Raw genomic sequence first — 13580 nt, 5'->3', positions numbered from 1 at the left:
CATGATCTCATGGTTCATGGGTTCGAGCCCCATGTCGGGCTCTGTGCTGACAGCTCAGGGCCTGGACCCTGCTTCCTCTCTCTCTCTCTCTCTCTCTCTCTCTCTCTTTCTCTCTCTCAAAAAATAAATAAACATTAAAAAAAAGACGGAGAAGAAAGTAGGTGGTCTGAGATGAGGATTCCCGTAGAAGAGAGAAGCAGCCTGGTCCTGCATGAGTTTTATTAAGTTTATTGGTGAGATGCGGGAATTAGAGAGGTAAGACCTGAACAAGGAAAGGAACTCACATATTGAAGGCACAAATCCCTTCATGGATAAGACCAATCTCCAGGGCTACTCCCAGCTCTGTAAACGTGTAGGGGCCACGCAAGATAGAACCCGTAACCTAGTGTTTTGCCTGAGCTGCTGTTGCTGTAACAGGAGACAGTCTTTGTGGGTCTGTCGGTGGCCCTGTAATCTCATGAACCCAGGCAGCATGTGGCCAAATAACTCCCTAAGGCCAGGCTGTGGAGGGGGGGAACTGCTGAGAGAGACCTTTCTCTGCAAGGGGCTGTGCGGGCCAGGGAAAGATCTGGGTCTTCATCCTTGGCAACGCTTCAGGAAGGGGAGCCTGAGTTAGGGAGTCTCTTAGTATGGAGGCAGCAGGATGGGCTAGAATCCAGATTCTGAACGAAGGAAGACTAAGGCAGGAGGTAGAAGAGAGGGAATGTCCGTGGCAAGGAAAAGCAAGAAGGAGACGATGATAAATGTGATGCAGGAGTGTCCTGGAGAAGGGAGTCCAGAGGAAACCAGGGTGAGGTGGACAGTGGGGAAACACACTTTCACTTTATCTTGTGGTTTTCTTGGTGGGGGAGCTCAGAGCTGAGGTCTTCCCCTGGGCGTCCTTGAATTCGCTTGCACTGCCCAGCCTGGTTTTGGCCTCCCCGCGGGGGCCACAGTTGCCACTGCCAGTGACACAGCCCCCGGACAGCATGCCGTAGCCCCCCGAGACGGAGCTGGGCCGGTAACCAAAGGTCCCAGAACCGCTGAAACCAAAGCCAGCTCCTGTGCCCGTGGTCCCGGCCACCGTGCTGCTGATGACTGCTGTGGGGGTGGAGGGAGGAGTGATAAGTGTATGTCCCAGGACAGGGGTGACACCAAGTCCCCTCCAATCTCCCACCCGCAACTAGCTTAAATGTCTCCCTCTTAAGCAAACGCTTCACGTCAACTGTGGACTCTAAGGATATATGCTCAATTCCTGAGCAGCTCAGGCACTGGAAAAACTAGCCCAGATCCCACAGGATCCCCAAATTGGGCGTGTTCTCCTTCTCTGAACAAACAGGAGTACCAAGAGTGTCCCCTGAAGCATCACATAAGCCAGTAAGGCTCTCATTTAACTTTAGAATATGCTCTTAATTTTTTTCAAAGAACTTCCGGATTGCTTGATTTCGGGAAGGTTTGCTGGCCCGTCTTGGGAGACCAGGCTGACCGCTGTGGAGCCAGCACTCACACTGGTCGTGCACAGCGTGCCTGAGCACAGGTCTCTGCTCTCAGTGAGGAGGTGGGCTCTTCCTGCTCACAGCTTCCATCATGCAGGAGAGCTGTCGTGGGATGGGCGAGGCAGAAGAGGGTGGGCTGAGAGTTTTGTCCCAGCATAGGTGAGATCTCTGGGGAAGGGGCCCATGTGAAATACCAGAATGTGACGGGAAGCTGCCAGTGGGAGCTCCACGGAGGAAGAGGGAACAGGTCTTAGCGAGGAAGGGGGTTGTGACCAGGTGATCTACCAGGCAGAGCCCATGGGGGCCCGGAGGCAGGCACCCACTTCCTCTGTGTTCATTAATGGGCTACAAATATTCCCCCAGAGGCATGAAATACTCACAAATGCTCACAGAATTGGTGTGTTCTCCAGACATCCTGTGCAAAGAGAAAAGGGGAGGTAGGTCTCCAACGCTTGGAATCCAAGTTCCCCACACGGCAGCTTGAGGTCATCAGCCACATGAGCCCAGCCTCCACGAACCCCTCCAACTGGCCAGATGTCATCACTGCACTTGCATGTCTCCGCTCTGCCCCGCCCCCCAGTCTACCCTTCCCACGTCAGACACGTGCCAACCTGCAAACTCGGGGCCCCCAACAACAGCACCTCTCAGGGCCCCTCCTCTGGGTCTCTCTTTATCCCATTTCTTCATTCCTGGGAGGCTACTGCCTGAATAAATACACGTGTGGAAATGCTAGCATCAGAAGGTGCCCCTAAGGAAATAACCGTCTGATTTTAGGACCAGTAACTTCTCCTCTGCTGGTCTCAGCACTACAATGGTGCTCAGTTAGAACAAGCTTTTCACATGTCAGTGTTTTATGTACCTCACTCTGACGTGCCATGAACCTGTACGACTCACACCATTACATACTTAGTATTTTTCATGGACTCTGCCTTTTATACCAAAAAAAAAAAAAATGCATTTCTCTTAACAAAAAGTTTTATGGGGCTCCTGGGTGGCTCAGTCTGTTAAGCGTCCAACTCTTGGCTTCGGCTCAGATCGTATCTCGTGGTTTTGTGAGGTGAAACCCCACATCGGGCTCTGCACTGACAGTGTGGAGCCTGCTTGGGGTTCTCTCTCCCTCTTTCTCTGCCCCTCCCCTACTCACGTGCTCGCTCACTCTCTCTTTCTCTCTTTCTCAATAAATAAATTAAAAAAAATTTTTTTAAGACATTTTCCTTCACCAGGGTAAATAGAAAACCAACACTACCTGATCAAAAAGGATTAAAAAAAAAAAACGGTAGCAGTAAAAATAAATATAATGAAAATAAAGCAGTTTAAAACTTTAGGGCTAGATATTGTTGCCTTCCCGAGGCTCTGAACCTGGGATCTAGTATCTCTTTACTTATAGGGATATTTGCAAGGGTCCGAGCGGTGTTAAAGACACAACAGAACCATCCTAAGACTTTCTCCCTGTTGTGGTCTGGAGACTGGCAGGAAAACTATAAAGGAGATTGCTGTCTCATTGACTGACCAGATGCTGTTTAAAAGCTGTTTGTCATGACCTGAAAAGCATCTCCAGCCATCCAGCAACCTCCCCCACACTCTGGGAAACTGAGTCAGAAAAGTCCAAAAGTTCTTCCAGCTCTAAGACCCTCCCCGCCCCCCCACCTGCACTCCTCGCCCTCCAGCAGCTTGCGGTAGGTGGCGATCTCCACGTCCAGGGCCAGCTTCGTGCTCATGAGCTCCTGGTACTCCCGCAGCATCCGGGCCAGCTCCTCCTTGGCCTGGTGCAGGGCGGCCTCCAGCTCGTCCAGCTTGGCCCGGGCATCCTTCAGGGCACTGTCGCCCCGCTGCTCGGCATCGGCGATGGCCATCTCCAGGTTAGAGCACTGCGGGACAGGAGGTAGCATTTTCCCCTGAGTTCTAAGGGCAGGCACTCCAAGCCTCACTTCACCCCTCATCCTCCGTGTGCTGACTGTGGTCGGACCCTCCTCTGTCTGGCCCCAATTCCTATAGCAAAGCCACATCCATGGTGATAGATAGAGTCCCCTCAACTGGGTCAGGGGAGATTCTTACTCTTAGCCACTTGGCTTTCTGAAAAGACTTTTCCAATTGTTCCAGATTTCAGATGGGAGGTAAGTGTGGAGGATGAGATCGGGGGCTCCACCTGAGAAAGTGGGTTCTGAGATGAAGGATGTAGAGTAGGAGAGAGGCCTGGGGGAGTATGTGTGATACACCTCCCTGGAGAGTGAGCCAGGAACCTCCAAAGCCCCTTCACCTGCTTCTTCACACTCTCAATCTCTGAGCGCAGCCTTTGGATAAGCCGAGTCAGTTCGGAGATCTCATTCTTGGTGTGCTTGAGGTCATCCCCATGCCGGCCAGCTACTAGCTGAAGCTCCTGGAACTAGAAGGACAGGGGGCAAATCAGAGACTTTGACTCAGGCCTGGTGGAGCTCAGCCTGGCAGACCGTGCCTTTGCCTTCAGAGTGTGACAGAGGTGGGTAGGGGTCCCCAACTTCACCAGGCCTGTCAACAGCCCCCCACTCAAACATCTATCTGTTCATGGGATTTATTTGTTTGTCTTAAGCACAGTTCCCTCACTGATGGTTACATTTGGCCATAAGGACTGTTGAAAGTCTTCTCCTCTCCATACTGCAACCATATAACATACAACTCCAACTATGACACTGCTCTACTGATAGCCCTTCAAAGTCAAGGTCAAATTCAAACCATGAGCATGGCATCAAGGTGCTTTGAGATTTGCATCCACCAGTCTCTCCAGACTCATCTTTCGCTACCCCTGCCCATCTGCCTCTACACTTGTGCTGAACTGTTCCCTAAATGTCCCTGTGCTCTCAAGTCTCTGAGACTTTGCATGAGGCTCTACCTCCACCTGGAAAACCCTTTCTCATCCATTTTCCCTTTTTCCCTAGCTAGTTCCAACTCAGCCAAAGCAGATCAGCTTCCTCCGGAAGGCCTTCCTTGATCTTCCTTGACTGGGTGTACTTCTGGTTCCGTAGTTCCTACCACTCCAGTTCATAGATCTTACCACACTGTACTATGAGCACACCTTTCTGTGTCTTCCCCATCAGACTTAGCATGACTGGATGACAGGGACCTGTATTCTCTGTGACTTCCTGCCCTTTATAGCTCAGCTGGGCCGTGGGCTACTGGAACTGTTTCTGGGAATGGAGGAACATTGTGTGTGTGTGTGTGTGTGTGTGTGTGTGTGCGCACGTGCGTGTACGCACGCGTGTGTGTTGGTATATTCTGCTAGTCTAACACCACTAGCCATGAATTTGAGGTCATCTACTAGTTTGGGATCACTCCCGCCTTGAAGTCCTCCATTGAACAGTCAATAGAGAATATTTTAGTTCTACCCCAGAATCTGGCTTATGAGGAACCTGGAAAAGTGTGACACTCAGAACTCTGGTGTCTGCACACTGCTTCTCTCTGTGTAACTGGTGCTTGGCCTTATGGGTTGTCATATCTGACCCTAACAAGGCCCTAGAGTCAGGATTCCTCTTAAAAATGCCAGGTCCCCTGGAAGACAAAGAGGCTTCTCACTATGTTCCTGTGTTTTATCTTTGGTACTAATCTTGGGATGATGAACACTGGGGCAGAACAGGTGGTCTTTCCCTGCTTCTCTGCAAGGCTATGTGAGGAGGATGGCCCTCCCTACAAACGGACAGGGAGGGAGGCACTAATTCCCTAAGTTCTGACACCAAGCAGGCTCCTTCTGAAGCAAACAGACCAGTGTCCTTCTCCACTCTGTTCCTGGCCCATCCTAAGTCGTCACTATAAATGCTTCTTAACAGAGTCATGTCCTGATCTTTTGTCTGAACACTGTGGAATTTGTAGTCAGTCATCTAGATTCAAATCCAGCTCCATTTATTCCCAGCTAAGTGACCTTGGCAAATTACTTAAATGCCCTGATCCCTGCCTTCTTCATCTTTGAAAGGGGAAGAAGAAGAAGAAGCCCTTCTAATTCTGTTGCTAGAACTACACTAATGAAACTCTGGTCAGTAAGGGCTTAGCTCCAATTGGAGACTTGCAGGTATGGATAACCCCATACTTCTTCTGGAAGGAGTTTGGGGTTAAGCACTGGCCACTGACAATCCAGAGTGCCTGGGCCACATGGCCGTCCCTGAAACTGGCTTGCAACAGTCACGTGGAGGGACTTGGGAACTGGAAACTTGGGTTTGAACACTTATCAAGGAGCCCTGGCCTGTGTTGTTGCCTGGATCTCCCTCTCTTCCTCCCAACCCTGCTGACCACATCTTTCTGTCCCTATGGTAGCAAGGAGGCAGGGGGAGAGATAAGATAAGGTCTCAAGTGTGTGAATTTTCCCTGGGAAGGAACCCGATAAATAGCATGGAACAATTAGGAAGTTGCCATCTGATCTGAGAAACTAAATTATCTAAAGAATCGTTTCCCCACCCACGACCCATTAAAGGAGTTAAGATCATACTCCCCCTTTAACCTTGTAATTGGACTTGAATGAAAGGTAGGAATTACCTGATCTCAGATGACATTCAAGAGACCCCCTAATTTATTGTAATTAATGGAAGAGTTGAGATGCTAACTCCCCATGTTTTCCTCCCTCTCAGACTCAGTTCAAACCCCTCAGCCTTCAGGAAGTCAGTATTGACCTGTCCCAGTTGGTCCCCTAACCTCTGTCTCCCCAGCATCCAGGACTCTGTTTATGCCACATTCATTTGCACTCAGCCATGGGTGTCTGTCAATGGCTGCCCCAGTCTCTGTGGATCAGTCCAAGAGCTTCATCTTCTCCTCCCTTTGGGAGTACCCCAGAACCCAGGACAGTGCCATGCTCCCGACAAATGTGTGGACCATGGTGGGCCATGGACTCTGAGGAGGTGTTCAGCCCACCTTGGTCTGGTACAGGGCCTCAGCCTCGGCCTTGCTCTTCAGGGCTATTTCCTCATACTGGGCGCGGACCTCAGTGATGATGCTGTCCAGGTCCAGGTTCCGGTTGTTGTCCATGGACAGGATGACAGATGTGTCACTGATGTGGGACTGGATCTGAGCAATCTCCTACATGGGAAGGAAGGAAACATGAAATGCCATTTGTGGATGGAGGAAGGCCAAGGTGATGACCCTTTCATAGAGAGCCCCTAGAGCCTCCCAAGTAGAGACAAGCTGTATTCTCCAAAGCCCCCCAGCCCAGATGTTTCAGTACCACATCTGAAAACTGCTGAATGAGTTGGAAGCAGCCCAAGAAGAAAACAGTCCATCTATCTGTCACTTGAAACAGGTCAGGAGTCGAAAATATAGAGGAGAAACAGCCTGGCCACCACACAAGAGACACTAAGGACACAGGAGCCCACATATGCTTGGCCAACAGGATCAGGCTTTAAGCCAGATGATCAGAGGTAGGAGAAAGGGTGTGAGGACTCCCCCACATTTATCCCTAGAGATTCCTGTTCAAGACCCAGGGAGACACCCCAAGTGGCAGACAGAAGACAGGCAGAAATGAGAATATCCTTAGCTGAACATCAGTGTATCAAGGACCCATGGCTTCCTCAAAGATGTGAGACTGTGACTGGGAGTCCCAGGTTGGGACTGATGGTCCACATCATTTGAAGGCAACAGGACAGATGTTATGCTTTCCTTTGATCCACATGTCCCCCAGCATCCAAATGCTGGAGATCCCCTGGGCTCTTAAAGTTACAAGGAATGAGTAACCACTCATTCACATGTCTGTCTTCCAGAAGACAGAGTTAGGGATGGGGCTGGGGGATGGAGACTTACCCCTTCATACAGACATTTGAAGAATTTGATCTCTCCATCCAGAGCCTCCACCTTGGCCTGCAGTTCCACCTTGCTCATGTAAGCCGCATCCACATCCTAAAGGAATCCAGAGACCCCCTGATATCGCCCTTCTTCAAGCCCAGAAGGGGCTCTCCCAGGAACTGACATCCAAGCACCAACACTGAGATGAGCTGCCCCCGGGAATGGAGTGAGGCCTCAGAGGGCAGGAACATAACTTCCACCCAAGACTCACTGTGAGCCTCTGGAACTCGTCTGCCCCCATCCAAGATGGGATCCTGTTCCTCCCCCTATTTCTCAAAGAGAGGCTACAGGAGGGAGAGCTGTCTCCTACAGGGTGTCATTTGGCAGTCAGAGCCTAAGGCAGCCACAGCACTTTGCCAGAGACAGGCAGAGCTGGAAGGTAAGCGTGCAGCCCTCCCCAAAACACGTCCTGTTCCCCAAGCCAAAGTGGACATAACCTGGACATTGGCTATCCACATCTGGGCTCCCACCCATCGACGCCAAATATAAAAAGCTGACAAGGTAGGGGTGCCTGGGTGGCTCAGTTGGTTGGGCGTCCGACTTTGGCTGAGGTCATGATCCCGCAGTTGGTGGGTTCGAGCCCCGCATTGGGCTCTGTGCTGACAGCTCGGAGCCTGGAGCCTGCCTTGGATTCTGTGTTTCCTCCTCTCTCTGTCCCTCCCCGCTCATGCTCTCTTTCTGTCTCTCAATAATAAATAAATGTTAAAAAAACATTTTTTTAAAAAGCTGACAAGGTAATGTATTCTAGGTAAACATCTAGGTGTCCCAAGATATCCCAAGCAACACATCCTTCCATCTTCTTCTGGCACTTCAGATCCTGGTCGTTCTACAAGGAGCACAGACCTCAGTTTCCTCTCTGTTACCTCCCCCGCCCTCCATGCCCCACCGCCAGGTGACAGGCATATATATGCACCTCCTCCTCACCTTCTTAAGCACCACAAATTCATTCTCGGCAGTTGTGCGCTTGTTAATTTCCTCCTCATACCTATAGAAAAAGCATCACATGAGCAAGGTATGTGTGTGTGTGTTCTCATCACGAAAGCAGAAAAGAAGTGTCCACTCTATGTATCTTTTAGCAGCTATTATTCTACATCTTTGCAAATCTGTCCCACTCACTAGGACTAGGTGGCCAGCGCTGTAGACAGGGTTTGAAAGTAACTCCCTCACAGGTCAGGGGACCTGATGATTTTGGGTCTGGATTCCCCCTGATGCCTGGGGAGTAACTAGGTTCTTCCTCCTCCCATTCAGTGTCCAAATCACAGGAACATGCTGCTACCCCTTGTAGCCCTGATTCTTGCATCACTCCAGCTGCCTGACACCTTGCTAGTAACCTCACTCCATCCCAAAGTGTGAATCTAAAGGAACCTAGAACTGTCCCCGGACAGGAAGAAGGAGCAATGCCCAAATGTCCAGGACCTGAAGACAGTGAGAGAAACTCCACCTCCCTGACTTGCTGGTTTGGGGAAGGGGTGGTTCTTGGAAATTTGGGGGACCTCTGAGCGAGCTTAGGAGCTGAGAGGCTTTCTCAAGTGGGAAGCAGAAGGGAGTGTGCCAAGGAGGTGGCCACTTGCAAGAACAGCCCTACCACTGCCTGAGAGGCTGACTATCCACTGTCCAGACTGCCCAGTCACCCAGAGAGGGCCCTCATCTTGCCAAGGCAGGGGAACTCAGGACGGGCCACTGTCACCCAAGCTCAGTGCCCCTGAGCAAGTGTCCCAGTGCCTGCTGGGAAAGCCCAGCTCTGGCAGGCCAGCCAGCCCGGGCATGGGGTCCTGCTCACCTCTTCTTGTAGTCCTCCACCACGTCCCGCATGCTCCGCAGCTCCGAGTCCAGCCGCACCCTGTCCCCGGACAGCGTCTCCAGCTGCTTCCGCAGGTTGCTGATGTAGCCCTCGAGGATGGGCTCCAGGTTGTTCTTGCAGTTGTTCAGGTCCAGCTGCTGTAGCAGCTCCCACTTGGTCTCCAGCACCTGGTTCTGCTGTTCCAGGAACCGGACCTGGGACCCAAATCAACAGGCACTCTGTCAATAGGGAGGGCCTGTGGGGTTTCCTTTCCTGGGCTGTGGTTGTGTTGTCCTACACTACATTAGCTTAAAGCGTAGGCCTCCGGACTTAGAAAATGTCCCTCACACCCTTCCCCATCCAGGGCCCTTGGTCTGACTGAGGTTCTCTTTGTGGGGACAGCCTCTGATATTGGGCAGGGGCTCATCATCTTTATTTACCACTAGTAAATGTCTAAATCTGCAGGGACCTGTGTCCATGGGCAGCCAAGTCCCTAGATGTAAGCTGGCCTTGTACTGGCCTTCACACTCTTGGGCACCTCTGCTCAGGGCCAGGTAGCCTGGACTGTGCTCTGCCTGCCCTCTGTCTCCTCCATCATGGCATCTCCCAGCCCAGCCAGAGGCCAGCACTCAGTTGACTGGGGATCTTGGGCCCTCCCATGTTGCTTTCATGTCCAACTCGCTGGTCTCAGAGCATTAATCTGGGGGAAGAACCAGCATTCTCAAGCTGTAGCTTACAAATACCATACCATTCCCTTATTCAAAATGGTCCGGTGGTTCCACATCCCCTGCAGAGTCCAGTCCAAATTCCTCCTTGTGCTCTTCACCGTGTGCCCACCCCTCCTCCCCCTCCTCCGCCACTCACCCAATACACAAAGGCAAGTTCTCCCCATCCTTCAAACAAGTCCTACCATGCTACACGGGACTTCTCCCTCTCTCTAGGTTTCTTTTCCCCACCTCCATCCAGTGAACTCCTACTCACACTTTGCCACCCTACTCACTGCCACCCTTGGTGAGCTTTCCCTGCTCCCCTGAGCTCAGGAAGTCTCTTACTTCTCAAGGCCCTGCTACCCCTTTTTTCCTCAGGGGTTCTCAAACTCAAGTGGCCATCAACATCACCTGGGGGCTCCTGGGCCCCACTGCCAGAGCTTGCGATTCAGTAGGTATGAGCTGGAGCCTGAGAATGTTCATTTCTACAGGTGCCCAGATGATGCTGATGCTGCTGGTTCAGGGAGCACTTTTGAGGACCACTGCTCTAGTACATTGCTCCTCCCCATCTGCCTTCCCCCATAGATTGGGTGTATTATAGTCTATGAGTCCAACTTTCAACCAGGATCTGAGCTGCTCTGGGTCCCATGAGAGGAGAAATTGGGTCTCATGGCTTTATAGAAATCCTCGGCTGCCATGGGCCTCCCCTTTGTCTGGCTTCCTAGTTTCATAAACTGTCATTCTCCTACTTCTCAACTCTGAGGCCACTTGCCCTGCTTCTTGGGAACATTCCCAAATCAAGCTCCCTGGCTCTTCCTGCCCCTCTGTCCACCCCCACCCTCAGTCCTGACGTCCAGGTTGGTCCAGTTCCTCCCTACTCAGTTCTTGCTGTGTCTGCATCTTGGGGAGGTGCCTGTCTCAGATAGAAAGCCACCTGAGGGCAGCAGAAGTAGAAGAAGGAAGGGGGTCTATGCTTGGCTTGCTCCAAAGAGACCCACCTTGTCGATGAAGGAGGCAAACTTGTTGTTCAGAGCCTTGATCTGCTCCCGCTCTTGGCTGCGCACTTTCTGGATCTCAGGGTCCAGCTCCACGTTGAGGGGGGCCAGGAGGTTCTTGTTGACAGTGACCTGGTGGATGCCTCCTGGAGGGCACACAGTTGGACACACAGGCCCAAGGGCCACACTGCCAAACATGTTGCCAGCAAAGCCACTGGCCCGGTTTCGACCAAACCCATAGCCCCCTGCCCGCCCACTGCCGCTGGCCATGTTGAGTGAGATGCTCCGGGCACCCCCCAGGCTGTAGAGGCTCCGGCTTCCGAAGCCCCCGCTGAGCCCTTTGCCCCCTGCCCGGTAGGAGGACGAGCTGCCCCCTGAGAGCACTGCTGAGCAGCCGCTGAAGCCCCCCTTGGCGGCAGCCCCCGACTTGTAGGTGAACTGGCGGTTCATGCTGGGGAGGCCAGAGAGATGGAATAATACGCTAACCCTTAGCTGAGACGCAATTCATGGGCCTACAATCTCAGGCTCCCCCTTTATAAGGCTCAGGAGGGAACCACTGCCCTAATTTGAGGGTTTAGTTTGCCTGGGAGCAAAAAATCATTTTCTCCTAGCAAAATCAGAGACACCAGGCAAATAACTTGAAAATCCCCAAAGTGCTGGGTTTGCATGTCTTGCTCATGTAATTTGAGTCTTATCTAATTAACATGGGATAATTAGCCTAACCAAATTATCCCTAGAAAGATCTTGGCTGGGAGATTTGTCACAGCCTCGGTTGCCCTTTCCCAGGGAGTGGGGAGGCTGGATTGCCGGGGTGCAGAAGAAGACCTTTAATTGACAGAGTCATCTGTGAGAGATCTCACAGCTCTACCGGCATCAGATCAGGGACCCTGGCTGAGCTGCTTTTATGTGGTTAAGAAAAGGCTTTGTGGCCTGGCTTCCCAGGGCTCCTGGAGACAGTTCTCAAGGCTGACCCACTACGAATCCAGGGCCTCTGCTGTGCCCTCCCAGGCAGGTCTTATGCTCCCCTGTGCAGTCAGGCTTCTTTGTTGCTGTGCGTTCCCGCCATCCCACCCTTGACCTTGAAATAATGGCATTGCTACCATTCACAATAGCCAACACTAGTAAAGCACTTTACAGCATTAAAAGAGCTCCTTGCACACTGAATCTCACTGAGTCCACTCAGTCAGCTTGGGGAGGAGTATGATAACCCACATTTCACAAATGGGAAAACTGAGGCTCAGAGAACTGAGGATTGCAAACATTTCATGAGCCCTTTCTTTGTATGAATCCCAGAGGATGCAAACACCCAACAAAATGAAAGCCTTCACTTTGAGAGTCCCTGGTCTGGTCTTCTGACCCTACATACAGAACTATGAAGGCCATATTTGTCCATCTGTCTGTCCACCTGCCCACTGACCTACCCATTCATTCATCCATCCATCCCATAACAGGCCTCTGTTAAGGGCTGACTCTGTCCCAGTTACTGTGTTAGGTTCTGGGGTCATAAATTTGTAAGACAGAAGCCTAGCTCACAATTCTAGGGGTGAGGACAGACACATTTCATTAGAGCCTTGACAACACCAAAGTATGTGACCCAAATGTTTCATTGTTCCCAAATCCCTCCATAAAAATGCAGTTATTTCAGCAGCCAGAGTGCTTGAATGAACAGTTTACCAATCCCTCTTTTCTACTTCTGTCCAGATACTCTAGCCCTCTTCTGAATTATATATTATAATACGCCCATGTTATGTCTCTACTGTAGAACCAAGCAATTGCCAAATTCAACCTCTCCTTCTCTTTTTAGACAAAACAACTATTTTCAGTTAAGAATAATCATTTTCTAGGGAACCTGGGTGGCTCTGTCAGTTAAGCCTCTGACTTCAGCTCAGGTCATGATCTTGCACTTCATGGGTTCAAGCCCCCATGTCAGGCTCTGTGCTGACAGCTCAGAGCCTGGAGCCTGCCTCAGATTCTGTGCTTCCCTCTTTCTCCGCCCCTTCCCCACTCATTCTCTCTCTCTCAAACAATAAACATTTGAAAAAAGAAGAGTAATCTTTTTCTTCGATGATGTCAGTTTCACACCAGTAATAGCACTTGGCTTTCTTTTCCATCATCTTTCTTCACTTAGGCACAAAGGTTTTATCCCTTTGCGATTTCTTTATAAGGCGTGATGAGTGAACACCAACAAAGCTGTATTGTGATGAGGATACAGTGTCCCAGCCAGAATCCCTCCCTAATTGGCTCCTTTCAGCACACCAGCGGCAGAGCAGACATATTTCAGACCCGTGGCAAAACTACAGACTGCTGTCACGAGCTTTGAGATCCCTCCCTCAAGGCTGACAGCCAGTGGCTACACTGTGAGCGTCAGCTCTGCGGTGGTGTGTGAGTGCTAATGGGCAGCCAGCCTCCACTCTGCATGGCCTTCACTTCCCCTCTCCCACCAGTTTTCCCTCCCCATGAGCCTGACATATGGATACCCCGTCAAAACTTCTCTTGTCACATCTCAATTCAACTCTCCTCTCTGGTCGGACTCCCAGACTGTACCTATTTTTTCACATGTGTCCCCAAAGTGTACCAATCTCCCTCAATAGCCAGAAACGTTCCTAAGGATGAGACCCACACCCTATCCTCCCTGTTTCTATCCCAGGACCACAGGAGTGAGGGACTCTCAGGAAGTCATGGAGGGACACAAAGACTCTTCAATGCCCCCTTGAAATCATTCCTCCTAAGGACAGGATCCTTAGCATCTGTCTTTAAAACTCCCTTAAGTGGGCCACTTCTGCTTCACATCCTGCTACTGCTCTTGCCAGGGAAAACTTGATGCCAGCTG

General features: G+C 51.2%; 1 protein-coding gene across 2 annotated transcripts; it reads right to left on the bottom strand.

The window, feature by feature from the left end:
• Window positions 1–212: 212 nt before the first annotated feature.
• Window positions 213–11266, bottom strand: LOC121038529 (keratin, type II cytoskeletal 73). Of its 2 annotated transcripts, none has more exons than XM_040488036.1 (9): window positions 10754–11266; window positions 9049–9263; window positions 8193–8253; window positions 7227–7322; window positions 6345–6509; window positions 3733–3858; window positions 3123–3343; window positions 1856–1890; window positions 213–1080 (listed from the first exon to the last, which is right to left on the bottom strand). In XM_040488036.1, exons 1-9 carry the CDS (start codon window positions 11198–11200, stop codon window positions 824–826), a joined length of 1623 nt encoding a protein of 540 aa, XP_040343970.1. In that variant the 5' UTR covers window positions 11201–11266; the 3' UTR covers window positions 213–823. The 2 variants fall into 2 exon arrangements, with proteins under 2 accessions (XP_040343970.1, XP_040343971.1); XM_040488037.1 differs by having other exon boundaries at window positions 213–1077.
• Between the last annotated feature and the right edge of the window lie 2314 nt (window positions 11267–13580).

The sequence above is a fragment of the Herpailurus yagouaroundi genome, unplaced genomic scaffold, assembly GCF_014898765.1.
Source record: "Herpailurus yagouaroundi ecotype Mexico unplaced genomic scaffold, PumYag 166, whole genome shotgun sequence".
Classification (NCBI taxonomy): Eukaryota; Metazoa; Chordata; class Mammalia; order Carnivora; family Felidae; genus Herpailurus; species Herpailurus yagouaroundi.
This window is presented reverse-complemented; position numbering and strand designations above follow the sequence as displayed.